General features: G+C 36.3%; 1 protein-coding gene across 3 annotated transcripts in view; it reads left to right on the forward strand.

Moving 5' to 3' along the window:
* Positions 1 to 23,108, forward strand: part of PARP8 (poly(ADP-ribose) polymerase family member 8) — a 111,836-nt gene extending 88,728 nt beyond the window's left edge. For all 3 annotated transcript variants that reach the window (XM_424786.8, XM_040656047.2, XM_040656048.2), the window contains exons 15-26: positions 1,838 to 1,930; positions 5,662 to 5,787; positions 7,310 to 7,375; positions 8,633 to 8,700; positions 9,061 to 9,109; positions 9,919 to 10,031; positions 10,203 to 10,275; positions 12,154 to 12,223; positions 14,139 to 14,215; positions 15,199 to 15,268; positions 16,698 to 16,782; positions 17,760 to 23,108. In XM_424786.8, the coding sequence (XP_424786.3) occupies positions 1,838 to 1,930; positions 5,662 to 5,787; positions 7,310 to 7,375; positions 8,633 to 8,700; positions 9,061 to 9,109; positions 9,919 to 10,031; positions 10,203 to 10,275; positions 12,154 to 12,223; positions 14,139 to 14,215; positions 15,199 to 15,268; positions 16,698 to 16,782; positions 17,760 to 17,862 (993 nt within the window). In that variant the 3' untranslated portion in view covers positions 17,863 to 23,108. The remainder of the gene's footprint in view (positions 1 to 1,837; positions 1,931 to 5,661; positions 5,788 to 7,309; positions 7,376 to 8,632; positions 8,701 to 9,060; positions 9,110 to 9,918; positions 10,032 to 10,202; positions 10,276 to 12,153; positions 12,224 to 14,138; positions 14,216 to 15,198; positions 15,269 to 16,697; positions 16,783 to 17,759) is intronic.
* The last annotated feature ends 3,217 nt before the right edge of the window (positions 23,109 to 26,325 follow it).

The raw sequence follows: 26,325 nt of genomic DNA on the forward strand, positions 1-26,325 counted from the left end.
TCATCTTTAAATCTCAAGGTAACATACTTTGTTGAGGTTTCAAGCAAAGTGATAACAATAAGTTAATGCCTTTTTTCATGGCAGGCATGGCTGAATTGATTATCAAGCCTGTGCTCTGTGTATTACTATTGATCATGATAGTCACAATAACAGTGGCACCATGCTTCCCCAAATAAGCAAGTGATAGAACCACCTTCTGAATGTGAAAACCTTAGAATAAAGACAATAATAAATACTTTTTGTCTAGTGCACAGTGGCAGAGTGAATTGGATCATGTTAGGCTTCATCTGCTGCCTAATGCAATGTAACAGCAGATAAAATAAATCAAATGGATGACACTCTATTAGACTTGAAAGATGATAGCTCTTGTAAAGCAATTGATGTGGGAATATGTCAATGCAATACATTTCAGATGTTTATTGAAGTCTAGAATCTTTGAAAATGAACAAATGCATATTTTATCAGCTATGAAACAAGTGACTACAAATACAGCAGTATGCTTATTACTGACAAAGCTTTTTCCTAAGACAGAAATCAGCTACATTTTATGTTTATTTGTGTGCTTGATACCTTACTTTCCCTGCAAGGGCATCTCAGAGGCACTGACTTCAACTTCAAAGTGTACTGTTGTGAATCACTTTAGTGATTGTCATGGCAGCTAGACCCAGATTTTAGTGACAAAAGTCCAGAAATGCCTTCTAGAGATCATTTGTAAGTGTTGGTGAGTTAGGATTTAATAACATAATTTCAAGCAAATAGTATACAAAAATATTGTTTGCTTGTTTTCAGCATTGTAATAAATTGTGTTTATTGAAGTCAATTTTAAGAAAGGTTTAAATTGATTTTTCTAGGAAATGTTTGTTCATTTTGAATGCTTATTACAGTTCACTCTGTATGATTAATTACTCGAGCTTTTAAAAAGTTGATCCACTAATTATTTTTCAATGAACAAGTGTACAGTTTCTGTAATTGTTCTTAACAATTAGGAAGCATATTAAGAAATACGTATTCTCTTTACTTAAAGCTGTGGGGTTTTTTTATTTTTGTTTTATATTCCTCATGAAGGTGGAAAGCTCAGGTCTCAATTTGAAGAATTTTAAATATGTTTTTTATTTAATCATTATGATGGAATTGTGAATATTTTTTTTTTTAAGATAAGGAGAAGAATGGCTCAACAGCAGCAGTTTTATGTGTGCGATTTTTTAAAAAATCTATTTAGAAGAGGCTTCGTGCTCCTTTATTTGTAAATATAACATGTAGTATTCCCTGAATACAGTGTTTATTCAATGAAAATATAATGCATTTTCTTAAAGTTAACAAATAAATTGTTAAATTTGTCAAAGTTAAGTGCAGTCTGTTAAAGATTTTTGTCTTCTGGATCAGATTTTTGATTCTATTCTCAATAGCAGAAAAACTGTAAAGAATGAAGCTGTGTTTATAAAGTAGGTATGCCATCATTAGTTTCTGCATTTGTTCTCTGTGAGTTCTAATTACATACAATATTTTGAGTCTGATAGAACAGTATGAAGCACATTTGAATACTGTCACTGTAGTTTTGATGTTGTAATATGTTTGGGTTTCATTCAAGTTTAGTCTTTTGGAGTACTTAAGAGTTTTAGAGTTCTTAACACTTTTTCTGCTGATTATTAAAATGCTTCTCAAATATGTTTTCCTGAATAATTGATAGGTACTTATAATTTGAAACTAATGTTGCAGTTAATGTCTGGAGAACAGCGTTAACATTAAATATGTTTGTTCTCTGATGTAGGTATTGCATGATAAAACCAATAAACCCAACCTAGAACAAAAATATAATTAACGTTTTTCTTCTGTGCAGCCCACCGTTTGTGAACGGGAGCTCTGTGTATTTGCTTTCCAAACATTAGGAGTAATGAATGAAGCTGCTGATGAAATTGCTACTGGGGCTCAGGTAGAATTATCTAATCCTTGTTGTACATCTGATTGCCTATAGTATACATAGAGTCTTCAGTCTCTTTTCAAATTTATTTTGACTTGTGCTCTTTGGTAAGTATTATTTATTTGTGCAGTCTTAGAGCTGTAAGTACACTGTTCTGTGCATGACATTTTCAAATTTTACTAATGAGGTGCTTCCACTGTTTTTCTTCCATGTAATTAGAGTAACCCTGTTTTCTTCTTCTGTTGCGTTCAATTAGGTCACCTGGGTTGTTAATAAAGGCAGCCGTTGTCATCTGCAGATAATTCCCATTTATTTTCACCTAATGAGCCATTGCTACTCACATGCAATTAATAAGCCACTTCCTGTTTGTGGTGTTGGGATGTAGCTATCCACTGAGCATCTGTTGTTTTGATCATTAAATAACAGTGGGGAAGTCCTTACTGATGTTGCTACATGGATTTTTTTTTCCCTTCTCAAGGAATAGAAATTTAATATAGTCTTGCTTCCTGACTCAATTCTTCAGTTCAATTATTAATTTATTTTTAACCATGTAATTACTTGACTTTTGTGATTTTAAATATGCCTTAAATGAAGTATTTTAAGCTGTGTTTCCAAATTACCATTTAACTTTAGTTTACAGTAGTCACAGTAAATTCAGAAGTTAAAATGGCCTTTTAAGCTCTTATGGAAGAATAACTGACTGTGTCCTTTTGTAATGAGCAACGTTTTTTGGAAGAACAGGCATTCAATTCAGTTAGCTTTAACTAGCACTGGTGATTCTAGCCTCTGGAAATAAACTATTTGGCTAAGTGCCTTTAGGCCTTTCTTCAAAGGAAGAAACTTGGATCAGCATACAGCAGCTTTTTCACTTGAGAATTTAACTGTCATGATCTGAATGGCAGCTCATCATAAAAACAGAGAGGTGCACTGATGAAATCCCTCCTCTTCACCAGTCCAAAGTCCTCTGAAGACCTCAGTTATGTGATTCTATGGAGCTGGAATTTTATTTTCTGAATATACAACGCTTACATGGTATTTAGGTACAAAAACTCTCTCCCTTCTCTTCAAATACAGCTGATGGGAGAGGTGGTCTTTGTTAACTCTCATGGTATTTTTTGGGAGATCTTACTGCAGGCATATGCAGAGCTAGTACTGGATTTCGAGAGCACCTCTTCATCTACTTTTTCAAAGAGTGCTGAATTTTTTTCTAGCTTATAATGGTGCTTTAAAGAGTTAGAAGGAGGTTTTGTTGATTGTCTTCTTGGACTCTGGTGACTAAATTTTGCTGAGTCTCACTGTAGTGATATCATCACACTCAGTGCACTGCATCTGATCTGGCTGAGGTTTTTTTCCTATTTGCAGAAAGAATTCAGTACTTTTAGGGTTTGATTCACCTCAGCTATTTTTGACATTAGTTTAGGGTGGTGTGAATCACAGCATAGAGTATCAGCACAGAAGTTATTTCCTCCATGGATTATGAAGAAAGCCTCATCTGGCTAGTGTATATATCCAATATATTTTGTCAGACGAATCTTCCTCCAGGTATCCAAATCATTTTGTGTAGTTAAAAGCCCTAAATGCATATTCTCACTATTGGAAATCACATTCTGATTTTTGTGCTGTGCTTCAAACTAATTTCCCAAGGTAGACATTTTGTCACTCTCAATATTCTGATGGTTTCTTAATAACAAGAGACAGTGCTTCCCAAAACTTTCAAGCCTGAACTCACCTTGCCTTATTTTAGTTGTGGTCTAAATGCCTGAAAATTAAATGCTTGACTTTTTTGTTGGTTTGGACTTCCTGTAAAGATTCTTGATGGAGAGAGGCACTAAAAGACCAATGTGATACAAGAGATTTGTCATCATTAAACATAATTTTTTCCTCATTGAAAATATTTAAATCCTAACTTAGGTTCTTCAGTACCCACTGTTAAGCAAGAGGAAGATTGTGCCTGGCTATAGGAACATTTACTCAATCCACAGTTCCTATTACCACACATGCAAACTTGTATTATAACTTTTGATTTAGACTTATCTCCAAGTTTCGGCTACTCCATGTTCCATCATCTCAAAATAATGATCTCAAAAGAAATCAGGGGATTAATTAGGCCTAATGTATGCAGAGTTTCCCCAGATTAAAGCAGTCTGACGGTATCATAGAGGGAGACAAAACAGAAGTCAACAGTTGTTTTAATGAAGGATTCGGGATGCTGTAGAACCTGTAAGAGCTGTGCCCATTTTAAGACAATGGCCTGCTGTGCAAGTAATAATGCAAGACAACTTTGGATCACTCTGTTTGGGGACTAGGACAACTCTTCACTATTAATGTTTTGCAACTGAAAACAAAGGAGTGCCTGTGAGAAGCAAGGTGTATGAACTCTGGCTCGGTTTCACGGTAATACATTTACACAGTTGCAGGCCTAGCTGCCTGACCTGGCCATGTATAAGAATTCCCATTCTCCTTTGCAAATGCTAATACAGATGCCCCATTTTGAATCATCCATCACACTTGTAGCTATTATAAACTGAAAAGATACTAGAATAGCATAGAGAAATATATATGTGGGATATTTTAAAACAGATAGAGAAAATTGTTCATTCATGCTAAAGGAGCAGAGGAGCAGAATGGTGATGGTATGACTCACTGAAGCAGAGTTCCTTTTTCTTCTCTTTACGATTCTTATTTTCACTCTTCTCTAAAGGGCCATCATTTTTATTTCCTCCAAATGATCAGATACAATGGCAGACATATAATAATTCCTTGAATGGCTTGAGCTGTGAAATGAGATCTGATCCATCTGGGACTGTGGGAGGAACTGGGGATGCCTACTAAGTATGACTCATCTTGGCTTCTTGTTTCTTTCATGGAAAAGTCCTTTTCTACAGAGGGATGTTTTCAGAAATCACAGAGAAATCAGGGGAAATTAGCCTATTTGCAGATACGTTTTTATGTAGCAACCTTGAATTTCATTATGAGCTGGATTTAGGTTTCACAGCTGCCAGAAAGCTGCTGCTTCTGTTTTGCTGTGGTCTGTTTTTAACCTTTGAGTTACTAATTTTGAAACACTTAATTCAAATTGTGTATGTGCCTACGTGGACATATGTGAATGCATGCCTGTGTACACATTACACACATGATCTTACAGCGACATTTTGGAAATAAATATTCAAAGGGATGTTATAGTTAAGTATTACAGAAAGAAAAAAAGAAGAACTGGACTCCCAGTGGGAGTTGTGCAAATGATTTTTTAAATCACAGCACTGTTCTTGATTTAGCAGAAGCAGTGTTTACTAGTGTTTCTATGATTACAGTGTTCAGAAGAGCAGAAGGCAGTGGTACAGATTCACAAACCCTTCCTCTTTCTTGAGCAGCATTCTTCATTGACATCTACTACACAAGGCTACACAGATCCAGCACAACTTCGTTTCCCCAAAGAATGAATTTAATCCAGATATTAGTACATGAACAAAAGAGAACGTAGGACTACAAAGAATGTATGTGTTACATTTAAGACCAGATACTGGTCTTACTAACGTACCTGGAATAATATACCTGGTTTAGACCCAAAGCCTTTTGAGGTCAGTATAAGAATGGCAGTCCTACTTATTTCCTGTCGATGGCATGGTTTGGGTGATATAATTAGTAATGGAATAGGATATTTCTAGGATGTATAGAACAAAGGAGACTGGATGATACAATATGAAAGTACATATACTGAATAACATTTTTTTGTTCATCTCTAGGTAGTCGATCTGTTAGTATCAATGTGTCGGTCTGCATTAGAATCACCTAGGAAAGTTGTTATTTTTGAGCCATATCCTTCTGTAGTTGATCCTAATGATCCTCAGATGCTGGCCTTTAACCCCAGGGTAAGTAGATATCTTTGATTATGTCATAGTTTGGTTTTAATCATTCCTTAGATTCCAAAGCAAACCTTATTCTGGAGGGTTCTTTACTAGAAAAGTAAAACTGTATAAACTGTAAGTTGTTATGAAGTCTTGAAGCCAAAAACTTATTTTAAGATACAAATTCTAGATTTTTTTTTTTTTTTTTTTTTTTTTTTTTTTTTTTTTTTTTTTTGCTGTCTTTCTCTCAATGTACACTTTGGACACAGAGAAAGACTGCTTTTAGGAGATGTAGGCGACAGAGATTTTTAGTCTAGATTGTTATTCATGAAGTGGTTATTATTGTCATCTCACTTTCCCACTGCAAACTGTTGTCCTTAAACTGAATTTTGTCAGATGTTGGACACAAGAATAGAATTTGGCACAGCTGTCAAATTTAGAATTGTTTGCTCCTCAAGCTGCAAGTGCTCCCTCTCAGGGAAGCCCTAGGAAAGCTGTGAACCCACTATAGATCACCTGAGCCTTCCTGAGGGGTGTAAATGGGAACTTTGGATGTCCTATATGGGGATGCATTTCACTTCCTGAACAAATGCCAGCTAGCAGTGTTTCTTCCTCAGAGGAAGGGGTGAATATAATCTGTAGTGCACAGGAAGGAAGAATTGTCAAAGAGGCTGATTAGGAGACAGATATCCTGGGCAGGGCAAGGGTGTAAAGTGGTGTAAGAAAGGTGAAAGCTCATCATAGAATCATTAAGGATTGGAAAATATAAAAGAGCTGTAAGATGATCTAGTCCAAACATGAGTTCTTCACAGCCATGATGAGAGAAGAGCAGTGAGGGCCCAGGCAGGTGTGACACACTCTGTCTCCTCCCAGCTTCTTGCCAGCATGAATCCTCATGAAAGCCCCTGGGCAGGAGTTGGCAAGACCCAGAGATAAGTGAAGGTACAGTGAGGTTCCCAAAGGTGATGTGGCCTGTGGAGCTGATGAAGCTCACAGTGCGTAGCTCATCTGCTCAGAAAAGATGGAGTTCCCTGTTGGTTCTTCCTAGGCAGAGCATAGGCAAAGGTCAGAGTGAGGCAGGGCAGAGCAGAGGGGCAGCTGAACAACCTCTGATGTTTTATAGAGTTGTTAGCAAAGTAAATACATCTGCTTATTTAGCATTTTATTTAGCAGTTGTTTGTTAATTGCATACTTCATAGCAGCACATTATCTGAATTACTGGCAGAGCCTATACGTAGCTGCAAATATTTGTTTAAAAAGTGACCAGATCTTTTAAGCGAGTTACAGTGTTGTATGTTTGAGAGTCTAGTGAAATTCCGAGAACAATCATCATGGTAATTTTTTTTTCCTGGAATTTTCCTGAACTATGAATGAAAAATTCTGTGCATGAATAAGGTGGATGGAGACTTGCTTAAATAAATACAAAAGGATTGGTTTGCTGAACATTCACCCTAACTTTGATTTTATACAAACTCAAAAAAATGAGGGTTTTGTACAACTGAAGACCAATAGTCTTAATGTATTTTCTTATTTTATTTTACATCAGAAGAAGAATTATGACAGAGTCATGAAAGCATTGGATAGTATAACTTCTATTAGAGAGATGACACAGGTGAGTTTAAAAATGTTTACATAACATAACAGCTATTTCTAGAACTAGGAGGATATTTATATGAGGACTGTGATGGGTGGGGAAGGTGATAGGATGAGTCCTTTCTTGTAGGACTAAAATGTGTGCTAAAAATATCAAAGTACAGTATCTATAATAGCAATGAAATTAAAGTGATAAAGTAGAATTCAAGTATTTTGAAGTTTAAATAAGAGATAACAGCAGATTGGGACTTTATAACAAGATAATCACCAATTGCTACATTTCTGGGAATATCAAACTGTGTCTCTTTGTTTCCAAAGCAAAAGAAATTGATTTTGTGATGATGCTCTGAATTATAGCTTTATTTCTCTTACAACAAAACACTTGTTCAGCTCAGTATGGCTGAGGACTAGGAAGATTGGGTCTCTTGGGATCACTACCATACGGTTTCTCAATATTCACAGTAGGACAGAATCTGATATCTGTTCTTATATTTACTGTAACAGTTCATTTCCCAAACAGACCCTCTTACTGTTTATTGGAATCTCTCACATACATCTTGCTTTTCCAATAGTTTTATAAATGTAATTTCACAAGATTTTATAAATCATATTTTGTATGTATTTGTAAAGTACTTAGGGAATATGGAATGCAGACTGAGGTATAGAAAGCAGTAAAACAGATTGAAAATAACAGTTGAGGTATTTCTGTTAGTTTATATAATATCTCTTAAAGTTACCAACATTTTACTTCTTTCAACATGAAAATAATTATTGGACTGAAGGTTTTTACATGAGTACTTTGCACTGTGATAGAAATCGAGAAATGTCTTCAGGGGAAATATAAGCTTCTAACAGTATTTTACTTTAACAGTTCTTATCATGAAACAGATAAAAAAGTGGATTAACTTGGGATTTTATGGTATTTTGGGAAACTTGATTTTGTGATGTCCCCATCCAATTTATTAGTCCAAGAGCTGAACATTAGTGCATATGTTCTGCTGTTGTCCCTGACATCACCAATGTTTTTTATAATATACTCTTTTTGATGCTAGTTATATGCTTATTATTTGACTCTGGGGAAAAGAATTGGTTTATTAATTCTTCTTGTTGTCAAAACACATTTATACCTGTACAATGCTAAATGTCACTAAAACTGTGATTTAGGCCTAATAATGAGTCCCATTCATTTTAATAGATGAAGTCACAGACAATGTAACATATAAAATCTGACTTTATGATTTCAACCAGCATAAAGAATGTAATTACTGTTTTCTAGGCACCTTACTTGGAAATAAAGAAGCAGATGGATAAACAAGACCCACTTGCACATCCTCTTCTACAATGGTATAAAATTGACTCACATGACATGATAATTATTGACTTACCAAGATGAATGAATAATTGCTTCACCAGTTTAATTTCCTATAAGCTTACCCTAAGAATTAATGCCATAGTTAATATTTACAACTGCTTTGTTCCTGAACTGTTTCTGGATCTCACCCAGAGTGTCTGAAAACAGTGGAAAGACTCTAGCTTATTTTACAGCTTCAGATCTGACTTTGTGGCCAAGATGTAGCCTGCTTTATTCTGACAGGTTCAAAAGCCTGCAGCCTCATGCTTTGTTATGGTTATGCATAACATTTTTTAGAGGGAAAGTTCTACTTGTTTGTCATATCTAGTACATATAATTGTTTCTTCTTTTAGGGTTATTTCTAGTAACAGATCACATATTGTGAAGCTACCAGTGAATAGGGTAAGTGTCTGTGGGTTATTTTCTTGTTTCTCATGGCTCACATTAGCATAAGCGAGAGTCGTGGCCAAATGTAGATGTCCATGTTTAAACTGGTCTCATGGACTCCATTAATAGACAGTGGAGAGAAACAGGCAGTTTTGGGTTACAATTCATATCATTATATTGTGAGTATCTAAAACAGGTCAAACAAATTATCGTCAGAAAAAGCCTATTTTAGATGAATAGCTCAAATACAAATGTCTGCCTTGCAGTCATCTGAGATTGGATGAGAACTTCACTATTTTTGTTACCATTTAGAGTATTACCATTGCCATTTAGAATAACAGATACAAAATTGTATGAAAAGCAGTGCAGACAAATCACATCCTCCAGAAGAACCACATATGAGCATACTATAAAAACAACATAGCTTTGGCATTTTAGAGGGGTGGTGCTGAGATTCGTTTCTGACTATCTGTGGCTCTGATGCTCTGATTAAGGGCGTAGTAATCTGCAGCCTTTCAAATCTGAACCATAATTCAAAGACAGCTTTGATCAAAACAACATGAGAAATTGTTAAATTTAATTACTTTATTAGAGACATAGTAGGCTGAAATCTGTTTGAGAAACTTCCATATGTTTCATAAACCAAAGACTGTTTTTACGTTTGATTTCAGATAAAAGCTATGGTGATGAGACCAATTTCAACTTAGTTCTTGGTATATAAATGTAGTCATATAGTGTGCAAAACAACTTGGTATATTAAGAACTACCATTCTGCTATTGTATTCATCAACTTCTTTTTACATATGCACTATTATATTTTGCAGCAACTAAAGTTTATGCACACTCCCCACCAGTTCCTGCTTCTCAGCAGTCCACCAGCCAAAGAATCCAATTTCCGAGCTGCTAAAAACCTTTATGGAAGTACCTTTGCATTTCAGTGAGTCCATATGTTTGTATTAATCAAAGGTTAACCAAAATGCCACGCTGTCTTTTTTTTCCTTCTTGCCATTTGAGGTTTGCGGCTGTGAATGTACTGCTTTAAAGGATTAATGATTTCATTTTGAATTTTACACTGTACATTTTAACACTTTCTCTTTTACTTTTTCAGTGGTTCACACATTGAAAACTGGCATTCCATCCTGAGAAACGGCTTAGTTGTTGCTTCCAATACGAGGCTGCAGGTGAATAATCTAAGCAGACTTTAGCTAACCTGTGCATGTTTGATTATATATTAAAATCAGGTGAATTTTCAACGGGTGTATTTCTGGTAGTCATATTGGTGGGAAATACCCTTATATTTCCCGGAAAAGGTAGTTTTATGAAGCAATTAAAATTAAATAATGTATCTGCTCAAATGGCTTTAAAAAAACCGTATCTGTGGAATCAGATTTTCATTTTTACATTGCACAGCAGCACCTCCACGAGGCTTAGCTCGGTACTGCTTAAAAGCAATCTCAAAGACTAGAATTTGTGCCTTTATTATAGGATCCCAGAGCACACTGAATTTACAGAAGCCAAGTTTACAGCGTCTTCTTCATTCCTCTGATTTTCTTGGGAAGGAAATATGAGTGTACTGGCAAGGAGGGATCTATGGAGAAAACTTCATTTTGGTTTCTTAGGCTGAACCATGAGGAGACCACTACTGCAGAGAAAAGTAGGCAGTACGAGAGAGGGACCAGAGGAATGTGATTCAGTGTGTTTTAACATCAGGGTTTTGGCAGGTGTTCCCCAGAGATGAATCCATGATCCTGGTACCTTGGAGGGAGATCTAAGTGTGCTGACTGAAGATTAGGGAGCAGGAGACACTGAAAAATGGACTGGAAATTTCTGCTATTACTTCTAGTGGTTTGGGTGTTTTTATTAGCATCTTTGAAATATACGTCACCAAGAAAGCACAACTTACACTCGAAAATTGCCAGAGTAATCCCATTTGTTTGTGCTTGTTGTTTGTTCAGGCTTAAGATATTGAGAAGAGGAGAAAGCAGTTTATTCATATCTGTTTTACATGTCATCATTTTTAGATCTCTCACATGACTAAGCTATATCATTAATCCAGTTCATTCTGTTTATCCCAATACCAACCAGTCAGGAAAAGTATCTACTCACCAGGGATCTCGTACAACTCCATACACTCTGGAGGAGTGAGAGCATGACTCTGCATACCAATGGGAGCTCTGGTACATTGCAGACATAGTGTAAATATTGTGGGGTCAGAGGACAGAAATAAGGGTGAGAGTAACTCTGAAGCCCAATGATGATAATATCTATCTGTGCAGGAGATGCCCTGGTTTTCTCACATGGGCTGCAAGAGCTACTTTTTGTGGCTTCTTTGAAGGCTTATCTACTTAATGCAGTCAGAACCTGGAAGAAAAGTGGAAACTGTACTACTTCCCACTTCCCTCAGAAGAAAATGGCTAATAAAACATGCTTGTCTTGTTGCCTAGCCCAAGCACTGTGACTTGAGCCAGTTATGCTGGTGAAGAAAAATCTTCCCTTTCCTCTCATCTTCAGACATATAACTCTGTGGCTAAACCACTGTCCTGAGGTTATGGGATATGCATGGCTGAATAGGTTTAGGCAAAAGCTTGGTTGAAATCATTCCTCCAGTGCTCATGCTGAACTCAAAAATGATTATTTATCGATCTATTTGTTTTAGCAAATAAGCACTGTCTTTACCATTTCTTCATTTCTTAACTTTGGGAAAAGAAAAAAAAAAAAGCTATTGCTAGATTATTTGTATACCTAGTCCAGCAGGTGTAGTTTGGAAAAACCTTCTGGATCTAGTTCCTCCAAGAGTGATTCACAAAGACTGCCTAAAGACTGCCTAAAATTATCTTTGCACCCTTGGACACAGTTTCTAGAATATCTATTCTAGTTATTTTAGGTGTTTTAGTTATATATTCATAGCTTTTTTTTTTTTTTTTGACACAACTTTGAACACCAGTTATTACCAATCAATAAATTAATGCTAATGGATGGATACTCATCTACATCAAGATTTGTGCATATCATTATTTTTTTACCCAGGTGCTAAACAATTGTTCTGTCCTCTCTTTCAGCTCCATGGTGCAATGTTTGGAAGTGGAATCTACCTTAGTCCATTGTCAAGCATATCATTTGGTTACTCAGGTGATATTTATAAATCACTCTAGAGTTGAGACATAGGGGGATATCTCAGTCTATTGCTTTTCTTACTAGTTTTGCTTTTTATGATACCGTAGTAAATTTGGTGTGTAGTAAATTTTGTAGTCCAAGATTAGATTTTCTCTTTTTTGCATTAATTAGATATCCCTTATTAAATGCCTGTCCTTGTTTTTGAGGGTGATGAGTGTCTTGAAGCTCTTCTTGAAATAAGTAGTAACTAAAGCTGAATGCTGTCTGTAATGGAGCAGGTCTTGACCATATAGTGGAAACCCAATGTAGTGATTTTTTTTTTTTTTTTTTTTGTCAGTATCTACCTAAGTTCATCTATTATTATGGATTTACAGGCTTTTAGGAACTTATCTGACCCAACAAATATTTGTCAATGCACATGTTCCGCTGTATGTGTTTAAAAATGTTCCCAAGTATGCTACATCAGGCATACATAGAAAATAATGGAATGTGTGTTCATTTTAGCATTAGAACAGAAGGGGACAAATTTGTCCCACTGGTGAATCCAAAAATAAGTCATGCAGAGCGTTCCATATTAGAATCATAAATAGAAGCATAACAGGTATATTGTATACCCATGTGTATATTAAGAAACTTTTGCAAAGATTTTAAAATGCTGTGACTTTTTTCTTTTCTTATGTTGTGTTTACCATTTCCTCTCATGTAAAACTGTTGGTATAGTTGAATGTGTGTTTGTCTGCATGTAGATAAATTTAATTCTGAAAATGTTAGTTATGCTTTGTGATTTCTTTGTATTTTTAGGTAATGTCACAATTCATTTCTAGAGCTCAGAATTTTTTTTACTGCTGCTTATTGAGTTTCAGTATCAGTAATGTCTAGATGCACTTTTAGCTTCTCAGAGATTACACAAGTATGGAAGCTTTTAGGACTCACTGAAAGTGTTTGTTGCAGAATCATCATCTAAGAAAATGACTTTTTTTTTTTTTTTTTTTTTTTTTGTGCAGCATTGATCTGTGAATTTCAGTGTTTTTTCTCCCCTCTCTACCTTTTTTGATGCCTTCCATCTAGTCTCTTCCAGAAAGGAAACTTGTGTACCTATTAAATATGTAATATTAATTCAAATATGTAATATTCTATAACACTAAAAAAACATGGGGGACCCTACATTCCACATTATTACTTCACAGGCATAAAGTTCAGTATTATCTGATGTGTATTTGCAAATTGTCAGGAAATACAGAGCAGTGGAAACTAAGGGAAGTCTGTAATAATGTACCACACAGGAATGTTATATAAACTACCAAGAAGAATATAAATGATATCTAAGGCACAAATATAGGTGTTGAAATTTCTGAGAAGGAAATTGGATCCAAATTAGATGACCAATACTTTAATGGATTCACCTGGATATAATTTAACCTAGGTAGACTTTAAAATTACCTTTAAATAAACTACTACTGAAAGTACTACTGAAAATTATTTAGATTTTTACTAGAACTAAATAAAATGTTCTAGATGAGCATCTGAAGTTTACCTAAGGTAGGATTTTACTATCATACCCTCCATAAATGAAACTGTTACTTCAGCTTCAATGGGGTCTGTTAAGGTGAAACATGTTAAAATGCAATCTGTTAAGAAATCATCTAGGAACACTCCTGAGCTGAATTCACTGGCACTTGTGATCACGTTTATCTACTTTCATACCTTCTTAGTGCTAACTTGGCTTTCTTAATGTCTTTCCAACATATGCAGATATATGGGTAATTTACAGGATTAAGTTGAATTATTTTCTGGCAAAGCTAACTAGCTTTCCGCCTGCAATGCAAAGGACTGTAATTTTCACCGTGCCACCTGTTGCATTATCCATATTTTATTTTGCTTACAGTTGTATTTATATGCCAGAGTATTTTACATTATTTTTGTATCTTAGGGATGAACAAGAAGCAGCAGAAGGTGTCAGCTAAAGATGAACCAGCTTCAAGCAGTAAGGGCAGTAACACATCACAGGTACAGTAGTATATTAATCATCTCTGGAAGATTTATGGTTTTATGTTGAGAACCTGATATTTGAAAAAAAAAAAAAAAGGCAGTATTTCTGTTGTGAAAGCCAATGGTTTTGTTAAATGAAATCAACAAGTCAAAATACTGCACTCATCAAATACAGCCCAACTGCTCTCAGAATTTATGGAGTATACTACAGGTCCCAGTGCTCTTCTTTTCCAAGCAGAAGAATTTGGGAAGAGAATGAAAACAAAACACAGATATCATTATGACTTTTAACAAGGCTTTGCTTTCTGAGAAGCAGAGAAGGAATTTTTACTCAACAGTGGTGCAAAAGGAGTTAAGAGTAGCTACTTTTGGAAAATGAGCACAGCATTTCACAGGTGGCTAGTCAGATTTTGGTGGTTTTTTTTCCATAGTTTCTACACACTGAACCTTTCGAATTCTGCTTTATTTAAAAGACACTTGTAGAAATTATATGTAGGACTAAATTTTGAGGAAGAATTATGACATCTATCTCTAACACACAAAAACAGCAGAATAATCTGGCTTTAGATAAAAACTCGCATATAAAGGCAGAACCCCTTGGAACTTAGGTGGCCAGTGAGGCATGAAAATAGATCAAGTGACTGAAGAATTAGTGATTAAATCACTTTGGTTTTGTTGTTGTTGTTTTTGTTGTTGTTTTTCTGCTGTCAATTTGTTTATTGGTAAGATTGATTCTGTATCAGTGTTTGTCAGTAAAATTGATCCTGTCATAATCAGGTATTTTCCTTTCTGGATAAAGGAATTCAAACCTTTGCTATGATAATCCCCCCCTCATAAAAGTTTTAGAAATTCCGTTACATTTAGAAATAAAGCAGAAAGATAGCAGAAAAACTATCTTTGTTTATGAATAAATCATTGAAAATAGCAGCTATCTCCTTTGCTACTTTTCCACTGTTTGTCTTATAGCAATAATTAAGTTTTCTCATGTTTTTACATCTCAGTCACAGAAGAAAGGACAACAGTCACAATTTTTGCAAAGCCGCAACTTAAAATGCATAGCCTTATGTGAAGGTAAGCTGAAAGCCCTTGAAAAATTGTTCTAGTCATGAGAATGGTTATACTGAATCAGTGTGACCTTTAGTTCCAGTATTGGTTGGTTTTAAGTAAGGAACTATTGGTAGGCATATGAGTACTTGTTAGCAGCTGACCTTTGTATTTCTGTTGAAAATAATTCCTTCTTCAAACAGAAAGTGTAATACATGCTGAATTTTTATGTAATAATCATACTGTAGAATTATAGAATGGCTTGGAAGGCAACTTCAGTTCCACCCAGTTCCAGTCACCTGCCATGATCAGATCTGTCCCCCACTGCTCAGGCAAATTTGTTTTCCATGTGATAATTAACCTGTTCTTCTGGAGTGCTTCAGAATTTTTTTAAAGTTAAAAATCCAGTGCTTATGATTACCATTATTCTTGAGAGACTTGGCTATTCTTTGTAATATGTCATTATGAAATTTGAATAATAACAATTGATAATGAGTCTCACAGGCCAAATAGAAAGAAATTATATTGAACTCTACTTGCCCTCCATTTTCTGCATTAGTCTATTTAAAAAAGTTAAAACTAAGACACTGTGTCAAAGATGTTATTTTAAGATGTAAGCTACTTTTATGCAACTACTTAGAATACATATTTTTTCTTTTTAGTCTTTTATGATTTAAAAATTACCATTCATGGAAGAAATAATGTAAAAATTGGATATGCACTTTTTTTTTCCCCTGGTAACCTTTAGATGTATTTATAGAAAATCTTTAAAGCATAGATTCATAGCAAAGATTCTACATGTATTGATTGTATTATGCCTTTAAACAGCCTAACATTGCTGTATTCTAAACATGGAGGAAGTTTTAGTGGGATTCACCATCCCTTTGATTATAATTTTACCTTCTAAAAAATATTTGGTATTACAGCAAATCACTAATGTTTGCCAGCTCAGTTTCAGGTGTTGTCTTTCATACCTTAGAATTGGCTCAGCCACCATCAAACACAGACATGTCTGTGCCAAAGACATTAGTTGACTCAAATCCTTCTTAACAGCCCTATGTGCTTCTTCAATCAGTTTTTAATACGTGTACTTTTTCTCTTTTCCTGTTTACTGGTCTACAGACCAGGTCTTGCTCCTTCAAAGAACTTTATTTATGTAAAGTGCCAAATGATCATAAAAAACAACTTTTGTTTAAAATCAGTGAGTTAAGAACTGGCTCCCGTACATCAAGCATTGTGTTTTATGGGAAGTATAATGCATTTTGGAAAGAAGAATCTTGTTTATGTCCCTTTTTTACTAACAGACAACTTGAAGACTACACTTGGCCACAGACGTACATTGGAAAACTCAAAATTTACACAAAGCTATGTAAAGTGTGTAAAAAAAGCAGATGTTTTAAAATTGTATCTTTCAGATGTGTTTTGATCACTGTGGAAATTATTCTTTCCCTTACAGTGATAACCTCATCCGATCTGCACAAACATGGAGAGATTTGGGTAGTTCCCAACACAGATCATGTGTGTACAAGGTTTTTCTTTGTGTGAGTACAAACCTTCTTTTAAGATTCAAGTTCTGTCTTTTCAAGGCCTTTTTTTTCTCCTCACATTCCTGACAACAGCTGTAAATGAAAGAGATAGAAAACATTTATTTCTAATTCTTTAAAGCATCACTCTAGTTTGTATTTATCTCTATACTTTTTTTCAGGCAATGTATGGATATATTAGTGGCAGAGATTTAGTAAACATTTTTAAGTAAAAGAGGAAAAAAATGCAGGGAACTGAGTGTTACTGATTTTTCCCACTCTGTAGTATTACCTTATATTGCTGTATGTTTGACTATCTATTGCAAAATATCTTTTCTATTCACATTTTAAAGCTAAGGAATTAATTATTGAGAAAAAGCTTCTTGTCTGTGAAGTGAACATTCCCCTCTCAGCTATGATTTGTAATTATATATTGACATGGATTTCAGCCCTGCAAGAAGAGTCATGCAAACCAATAGAGAAGCACACAGACTCCAGATTCGCCAGTGTTGGAGGTTTGCAGTGATTAGGATTTCTCTATCCTAAATAGAAAATCCTTGAAGCTGTCATGGTGTCATCAATAAGCTGAGACCCTTTTGTGACAAGAGTTCAGTTACTGTAGGCATTTCAGTGTCTTGTGAACATGTTTTGGTACCAGCCTTGTGCAGTGAGTGATCCCTTCATACATGCAGCAAGAGGGGAGCTGCTATCCAAGCCTCAGCACATCAGCAGCACTTCTGCTGGTGGCGCTGCAGAAGTCCCACTTGGGTCCCAGTGTGTTGTTGCCTCAAGGTTCCTATGACAGTGGAAGTCCTACCACATTCCTGAGTATGGGGTCTGCTTGTAACAGTGAAGCGCAGCAGAGAATTTTAATAGTGAGCTTGCTAACAGCCAGAATACATAGTGGTCATTATTGAATAAAACAGAATTTGGGATTTTTTTAAGTAGATTAATAAAGCGCTAATTTGATTTTATTTTCTTCACTTTTTTTTTAGTTACGAAGATGGTCAAGTGGGTGATACAAGTATAAATACACAGGAACCGAGCATTCATAAAGAGATTCTTCGAGTCATTGGCAATCAAACTGCTACTGGTTAAAAGGACCACTCTTATTTAATTGATGTGGTTTGGAAGCCTTCCTCAGTCTCAAAGCTGGATTTTGAACTGAAGAAGATGCAAAAAAACCCTAATTTATTATTCTAAGCAAATTAACCCTTTGAATACTTACTGTTTTCTTACTTAGTGTTTCTTATCTCATCAAAATACCTGAGATGGTATGAATTAACAACTGTTGGGGTGCAAAGTCTATTAACATACTACAACTAACAATAATTAAACAGGCATTTGGGTTGCTCACAATAAACAGACTTTAAAAAAAGGAGTTTTGTGCTGATATTTTTATATTAAATTCTTCAGTTGGAGGTTTTAGTACTGTATACTGGTATTTTAAATTTAGAATGACTGAATTATGTGCAAGTGAGAAGATTTTATAGCGGAGCACTTGTATTATGCAGGATACTTTGCAATAAGTAAAATATTCTCATATTTAAACACAATAAAGGGTTGTCTGGAACATGTCAAATCAAAGAGATTGGTTACCTGCAGCTATCTTCAATTCATTTCATTTTACACAGGTGCAGCCAGGATTTAGAGTCAGAGGTTAAAACAGTGCAGTTTTGGCATAATGTGTGAAACAAAGAAAACTGATGACTCTGATGATGTATGTTTAGTTTTCTTTATCCTCGCTGAAAACACTGTTGTACCCACTCAGCAGCTCAGTTAAAAATTTTAATTAAACAAGCTTAGCAAACATCTAGAAATCCAGAAGCTGTTAACTTTCTTCTTACAAATTTGGTTTTTATATATTAGATTTGGTAAGTTTTTTCAAATCAGTAAGGTCCTTTAGCTTTTCCATCTTGACGCCTGTGAGATTACTCTATGGTTAAATTTAGCCAGATAGGTAAAAGTACCTGCTAAATTAGAGCTTTAACGTGATTGAATTAATTATTGTTTCTACATCAGAAAACATAAACACAAAATATACTGATATCACCAGGTGAAAGTCTTTTATATTAATTTATTCCTACGGGAAAACAAACCAGTTCACATTTTTGGTGTTTGAACTAGCAGCTACTTTTTCCAAGTAAGCATAATGGCAACTTTGGTCAGGGCCTAGTCTCCAAAGCATAAAGCACATCCTGTGCAGTAGCCATCCTGCAGCATCACACCTTAAATACGGAGAGCAATTCAACTTCCCTGTGTCCTGAGAAAGGGCACCTCAGAAAGTAAAAATAGAGTAAATTCTCTACTCTATTAAGTTATCCTTGTTAAATAGCAGTACAACAGAGGACCAGCTAGTGTTTTTCTTTTAAATAGAAGGGCATTAAGAAGATTATGTTCACATTTACTCCTTTATTCTTTATTTACTCCTCCCTTATTCCTTACTGCAATTGAAATGTGCTGCATGTAAAATGGTACTGTACATACCTGGAGATGGTGGGAGCTTTTTTTGTGTTCCAGACTTACTTGCTGTGAACCTCAGTTTTTCTGGGTTCACATCCAGACTTGTCAACCCAATTCTGTTTTCGAAGCCCCATTTTGCTCTTGAATTTTTGCTATTTGACATTCACCCTCATTTGGCAGAACCCTCATTTGAAAACCAGTACCTTAATTGTTATTTGTTATGTTGGGACACTGGTTAACTTCTTGAAACAAAGAAAATTCCCGAAATACTTCAGTCTACATAAGGACTGCATTAGTTTGGGTAGCTGCACAAAATCAACATAGTTCAGAAGTGGAGCTGAAAACCTGGAGTGCCCATCCCTCCACAGTTTGTCCTGCACTATGTCCAAGCCACTCTCTTTTTGCAGAACACAGAATGAGGCTAGGAAGTCCTCTAACATGTCCTGCATTTATTTGTTTGGATTATAATTTGCCAGTATGAGAGGCCTGCTCAAAAACATAGGGAAGAACAAAACATAACCATGTATGAACTGGAGAATCCAAATAAGCAGGCACATTTTCTTAGTTCCCTGAGGCTGCAGCAGTCACAAGCGAACCCCTTCAGAAGAAGCTGAGAGGTATAGCTTTAGAAACCAAAGAGTGTAGCTACAGCAGTGAATTAGCCTTGCTTTGCACAGTGGTGTCATGTTGCTTGCCATTTTTTTGCCCTCATAAGTACTGTCATTGAAAAGGGGAGGAAAAACATACATCTGCCAAATTTTAAGACTGCTCAAAATATTGTTATATATGGAAGAGAGAAAGGGGAAGTGTGAAGGAAAGCAGAGATCAGAGATGTATGAGGAAGCCTTGCTGTAGTAGAGTGGCAACAGTACTTCAAGGAGTTTTGAGGCAGTGGCTGAAGTCTGAGGACAACAAAAGATGACCAAGAGTAAAACATAATATGATGAGCATAGGCATTACAGATCACTAACATGTACCATTAGCAGCTCAAATCCCCCCATTTGCGTGGTGGGGAAAAGGGATGGGGCTAACAAAGCAGCAGTATTGTGCCTGGGGGAACTAGGCCATCTGGAAAGATGACAAGGGCACTGGGTCACTCCAAGGACTCAAGTCCAGTATTGCAAGCAAAGAAATGGAATTAAATAACAGTTCACTTGCTACACAGTAACTCAGTCAATTTTTTAATTAGCCAAAATGGGAAATCTCTTGGTGTTACTTCATCTGCAGGTGAAAACAAGTCTTCAGATTGTTCCCCTACAGAAGTGTTTGTTCTTATTGTTTTTTTTTTAAAGATTAAGGAAAAAGGGGTATTCTGTGTGAACTTACTTGTTAGTCAAAAATAGGTAGCCTTTCTGTAGCAAACTTCAAAATTTAAACAAATAATAATTGAAACAAATATAAACTTTTCACAGATAGATAGCTTTTAATCACAGAGATAAAAGAGCCCCAGACTCTATTACTCTTCTTGGTAGAAATCTCCATGAAGCTGTATCTAACTAGCTTTGACTGTGTCCAGCGTGGAGCAACTGAGGGAGTTCTTGAGATAGAACTTTCTAACTTATTTCTACATCTCACACCAAATTACAAACCCACAAATCTGAAGGTTTGATGGAGAAAATATGTTAATACTTTAATGTTGCACCCTAATTAGAAATCGACCTATTTGTACTTCTGTAAGTATTTTAAACATTGAGAAAGGAATCTGAAAAGATGCTTTTAAACCTTTCTTGAAATTCAGTATTTAGCATTCAAGGGGTTAAGCAACTTGGGTTATTTTCTTATATAATATATGATCAGCATAACTATTTTCTTCAGCAGTGCTAAACTGTTTTGATCACCTAAGTATTTGGCTCTGCATTACTAATCATATAATAGCCAATTTGTATGATATTCTGCTTAATGTTTTAGAGGAACTAGTTGATCACACCAGAATTGTTTATGCTTGTGTTTTCTCTGAAGCCCTTGAAAAACTGTTACTGATGCTGTATAATTTTAATATTATAGCTGTTGGTACTAAAAATGCATCTGTTGAATAATGCTAAGATTATGCTTTTGTTAATACAAACAGAAGACCACTTCCAAATGAAGACTTTGGGCTTAGATCAATTATACTATGCTTATAAATAATTTTCTACTTTGGAAATATTTAGCATACTTTCAACATTGATGAGTACAAAGTGAAAAAAAAAAATCATTAACCAAAATGAAGAGAATTGTGATTTAAAAAGAAACTAAAAAATTAAACAAATATAGATGGAGTGTATAGTGACTTCAGCATTATATTAACCAAAATGGATTTCTTCTTGGTTGTAGAAGATAAAAGTCAAATAAAAAGAGTACTTGTTGTGACTGATAGGGTCAGTCAGAGCAAAAGCACTCTGTAATCTTAGCATTTTCAAAGCATGCAGGCTTGGGTCTGGCCCTGCATTGTGCTAAACACCCACTGCAGGTGCTGGGGGTTAGGCCCTCGAACAAATGTAGGTATTTTTTGTACATGTCATTCCTGGCTCTTGTGGTAAGTGTTTTACAGGCCTCTGATGCCAAGGCCTGCAGCTGCTGGCATCAGCATGAAAGCTCCATGCTTGGGTAGGCCTTGGCCTGGCTTCTTTTGCTACCCAAGAGTGGGGCAGCAGCGGAGGCCTTGGTGGTGAAGGTGGCAGGGAGAAAGGGCAGGAGAGATCCCAGCGGTCAGGGCTGAACCTCTCTGCGCCCTCACAGGGCCTACACTTGTTTTGTGGGGTGCAGCACTGTGCAAAGCTGCAGTGTGCAAACCGCAGTGTGGGTCGGGTGTCCTGCTGGCCTCCTTGTTAGTGCTACCATAAGGGGAAAGATGGGCCCGTGGGTTAAACGCAGCAAAGCCGTTTGTTGGCAGAGCGGATAAAACAAGTGTAGGGCTGAAAGTGGTTTGAAAAGTATCTTGAGTCCAGTCAGCCAGGGCTGTATTAATAACCAAATTTATTCCTTAAAGCACTGAGGAGTAGAGGTAAGCTCATACCTCAGAGGGGATAAATAACTATAATTTAAAGCAAGGCAGCTCTCTGCATGCGCAGTGTCACGTACAGTGCACGAGGCTGTCTGTCACAAGGGGATCGAATCTCTGGATTCGGCTTTGGACACTTTGGGTGTGAAGTGCGGGGCTCCACTGCCTCATCATGGGGTCAGTTCTGGCCGCCTCCCAGCAGCAGCCGCTGCCATGAGCGGGTGAGTGAAATACCGAGCTGCTCTCTGGTGTGAGGAACGCCGGACACATTGGGTGTTCCTGGTCTGCCAGGGAATGGCAATGATGTATATTACAGCCCATTACACTTTGCATTGGGGTTTTGTATGATATACTAGGTATAAGATTTTTGTAATGAGAAAACAAAATAGAATTAAAGTAGTAGTTAGTTCAACGTATCTAATGTGTGAAAAAGCTGTTGAAAAGTAGATTACATTAGGTGTTTACCAGCAAGTCAGTAAAAATAGTCCTTATACACATATAATTTAATGTTCTGAAGATAATTTTATATCTACCCAATATGTATTGTATCTTTGAATTTTAAGAAGCATCCACTCCTTTCTGTATACATAAAATATGCCTATGTTTCTTTTAACTCTACAACTTTTTTTCTCTGAATAAATATATTAAATTCTGTGCACAAAATAGTACCGCCGCCTGCTATTTAGCCTATGGTGCCTTAGAGTTACTACAAATATTTAACAAAATGTACATAATGTAAATACTGCCAGAAGATCACTAAGGCCAAATATTTTCTCTATTCACTTTTTACTGCACTTGCTTTCTATTGCTATTTAAGCCTCTTTTATCCAGATTTGTAACAGTTATAACATTGTAGCCAATGTAAATGTTTACTTTCAATAAATCAGAATTTGTTCAATAAGCACTGTGCATTTGAGCACTGTTTTAAGAGCTCTGTTCGACGTTTAAAACAGTCTTTTAGAAATTAAAATAAATTTAATGCCGTTTCTGGACTTCTGCTGGTCTCAGCAGCATCTAAAGCTTATTCTATGGTTCTACACGTATTACTGGAGTAAAATTTTTCTGCAGTGATCTTTTTAAAAACACTTAGATGAATAGTAAAACCAGCCCTTCATGCTGTGTTTATAGGAATGATCTACATGACTCTTCAAAACAGAGAAACTGGAATTAAAGCAGGATATTGTGTGTATAGTACAAAATGCATAAGGATGTCTCAAGATGCATTTCATAATTGCCTTTAAAGAAGTTCTCTGTCTTTCTGTAGAACTGTTTCTGTCATGAAAGCAGAAAATATATGAAGAACCCTGTTGTACTTAATGGGAGTTTGTTTAAAGTATAAATGCACATCTGCAACTCATAAAATATGCAGACATTTGTGGGACTGTTTATTAATTCAGTGAGTGTGCTATTTTTTTTTTCTCTGCCTATGAGCTCATTTTAATTATAGGGATGGATATTACCTTGTATCTTTTGGAAGTTTTAACTTTTGTTTTGTAAAATTCATTGTTTTTTTACTGCAGATTTTGGACTGTAAATGTTAAAGTGATGCTGTTATTCTGGATGCTGAGAAGTATTTTACACTTATATAAATATGGCAGAGGAAACAAATAATCATATCATTGCAATTCCAAATGTCTGATCATTTCCCATTGATTGGAATCTACAGGCTGGTGCTTGAGTTCTGTAATAGAGATGATGTTCTGTTTTGGGAGGACTTTATAACTGGAAGAAATAACAACTTCCAAGCTCGCAATTTACGAGTTGAAACTGTGGTGCAATCTCAGACTAACACCAGTACCTGTAGGTAACAGGAGGGCTGGGATTTGCACCAACTCTGGCTGAACTGCTGCTCCATTCCCAAACTGCTGCATCCCATGCTCTCTCAATCAGTAGTCAGTTGTATTCACCTGTTGAGCAGTTCAGCGTGGGACCTTGCAAGATTAATAATCCAAACATTAACTGAAAGCAAAACAAAATTACTGCACGAGAGCAGAGCTGCTTTCAAATGCACGCACTGCCTTTTTGAAAGGAGGAAAAGCAGAAAATCTTTTAAGAAAAAATTGAATGTTGGAAAGAGTAAGTGCTGTATTTCTTGAGCTGTATTTACATGCTTGGCCAGCTTCTTTTCTGTGCATTACTGTGCAGTGCAGATTGCAGCAAAAAATTTTGTATAGGTCCGAAAGCCAGGGTCTGTCCAAGGGGGATGTGTCCATCTGAAATGTTATTAAGCTGCAGTAACTGAATAAAGCCTAAATAAATAAACTAAATAAATGTAGCTGAGGGCCACAATGTGGCTTTTCCCCAGCTCTCAGCACAGTGCAAGCTCTCTGATTGCTAGAGAGAAGAAATCTGAAGGAGTATAACAAGGACGTATCTTGGGGCTCAGTGCTTTGCAAAAGCCTAGCACCAAAACAGAAGAAAAAAAGCAACAACGTGAAAACAAACACACAAACACCACAGCAGATTTTAAATTGGAACTTTTTTTAGTTAGTCCACTTAATAGCTCCCTCAGGATGGTTTTCTTAAATGTGGTTAATGTTTTCTGTTCCAGTTTGGGGGGAAGAAGTGTAATTCAACGCAAGGAAATTGAAGCCTCTGGACGAGACTGTTTTGGCAGCAGCACTGGTGTATCAAGCCCCTGTGCAAGGCATCAGTGACTGGATTTCAGCCAGCTCCAGAAAACTGGCATTTTGCAAAACACTGAAGCAGTGGGAATAACACTAGCAGCAGGAACAGTGACTGCTGCAGAAGCAAGAGCAGCGTGAGTCTCAAGAGAACGTCTGGAAAAAAAATACAGGAACTCCTGGCTTAAGGTTTGATCAACAAAAGCCAGAGCTTATCATCAGCAAAGCAATTCTAATTTGTAACTTTTAAAAAGAAAGCTTTCCATTGTTTAGGAAAAATGGGGGCAAAAAAGTTAGTTTTCTTCAGCCTTCTGTCTTGTAGCTGTATCTCTTTAATGGCATGCTTGTGGCAGTGTCCTACTCTATGTGTAGCACACTGAAGTGCTTACAGCAGCAGCAACAGCAGCCTTCTTACAGATCTTGGGATCGTTTAGCCTGAGAATGGCTGACAGTTCCTTGTATCCTACCTTGCGTTTTATTTACAGATTCTGATGAATCTGGACTGGTAAAACAGCTCGGAATGGAAATAGGTGGCTGATATTTTCCTTCCTTCAGAATGGGAATAGGTGCTCTGATCAGATCATACTTCCCATGTGAGCTGTTGGATGAGCAATTTTTCTGGCTGCTCAAAAAACAAAACAAAACAAAAAAAACCTCCTGTTTCCCCCTTTCCTGTCAGGCAAATAGGATAGGTTTGAAGGGATTGCTATTCACAGCCAACTGCCAAGGTTGATTCGGTATGAGGAAGTTTGAGAATAAGAAAAGTCAGAGCCCAAGCTAATTTAAATAATTTTTTTTTTGTATTAGTATGTATACGTAGAAATATATGTAAAAATGTAAACATATGTGCATCTATAATATGTGAACATGAAAATATTTCTGTTGATTCAAAATTAAGGATGAGGATATCACTTTGGACAAAAGCAGTGAGTTACAAGTGAGTTACCCAGTAGTGGTAGATTTTGTTAGATCTGATTTGCTGTCTATTTGGCCATGACGAGCAGTGCCAGAATCTTTAAATTCCTGCCCATGAGTTGTATCACAGAGTGAGTCATGCCTTGTCTGTATGTGCTACATCTTAGCTGGCATCCTGCTCTTCATGTGCTATTCCATCTGTGTGAAATTGTGTTATTCCACTCTTTGCCTCCTTATTATTTCTGCAAACTTAGGTTTCATTCTTGCTGTGCTAATCAGTAGGATGTGAGTACTAGAAAAGTAGAATATGTTCTGTGTTTGCTGAGCTACTTCTGCTTGTAGCATTATTGTTTCATCGTGCTTAAAAATCATCTTTATTTCTGGCTATCATTTGTGAAGGAAACTCCAAAGTCTCCCTTACCACACTTTCTACTGGTTCCTTCAGACGGGGTGTTCTTTGGACCTATGCACCTACGCATCTTCGTTCAGCGGCATCTGTTAGCCGTACCAGTACCGCTAACACCTGAACCATTAGTGCACTGGTTACAAAGGTCCCTGGGTGGCTTCTGACAGCTCACT

This window comes from Gallus gallus, chromosome Z, assembly GCF_016699485.2.
Source record: "Gallus gallus isolate bGalGal1 chromosome Z, bGalGal1.mat.broiler.GRCg7b, whole genome shotgun sequence".
NCBI lineage: Eukaryota > Metazoa > Chordata > Aves > Galliformes > Phasianidae > Gallus > Gallus gallus.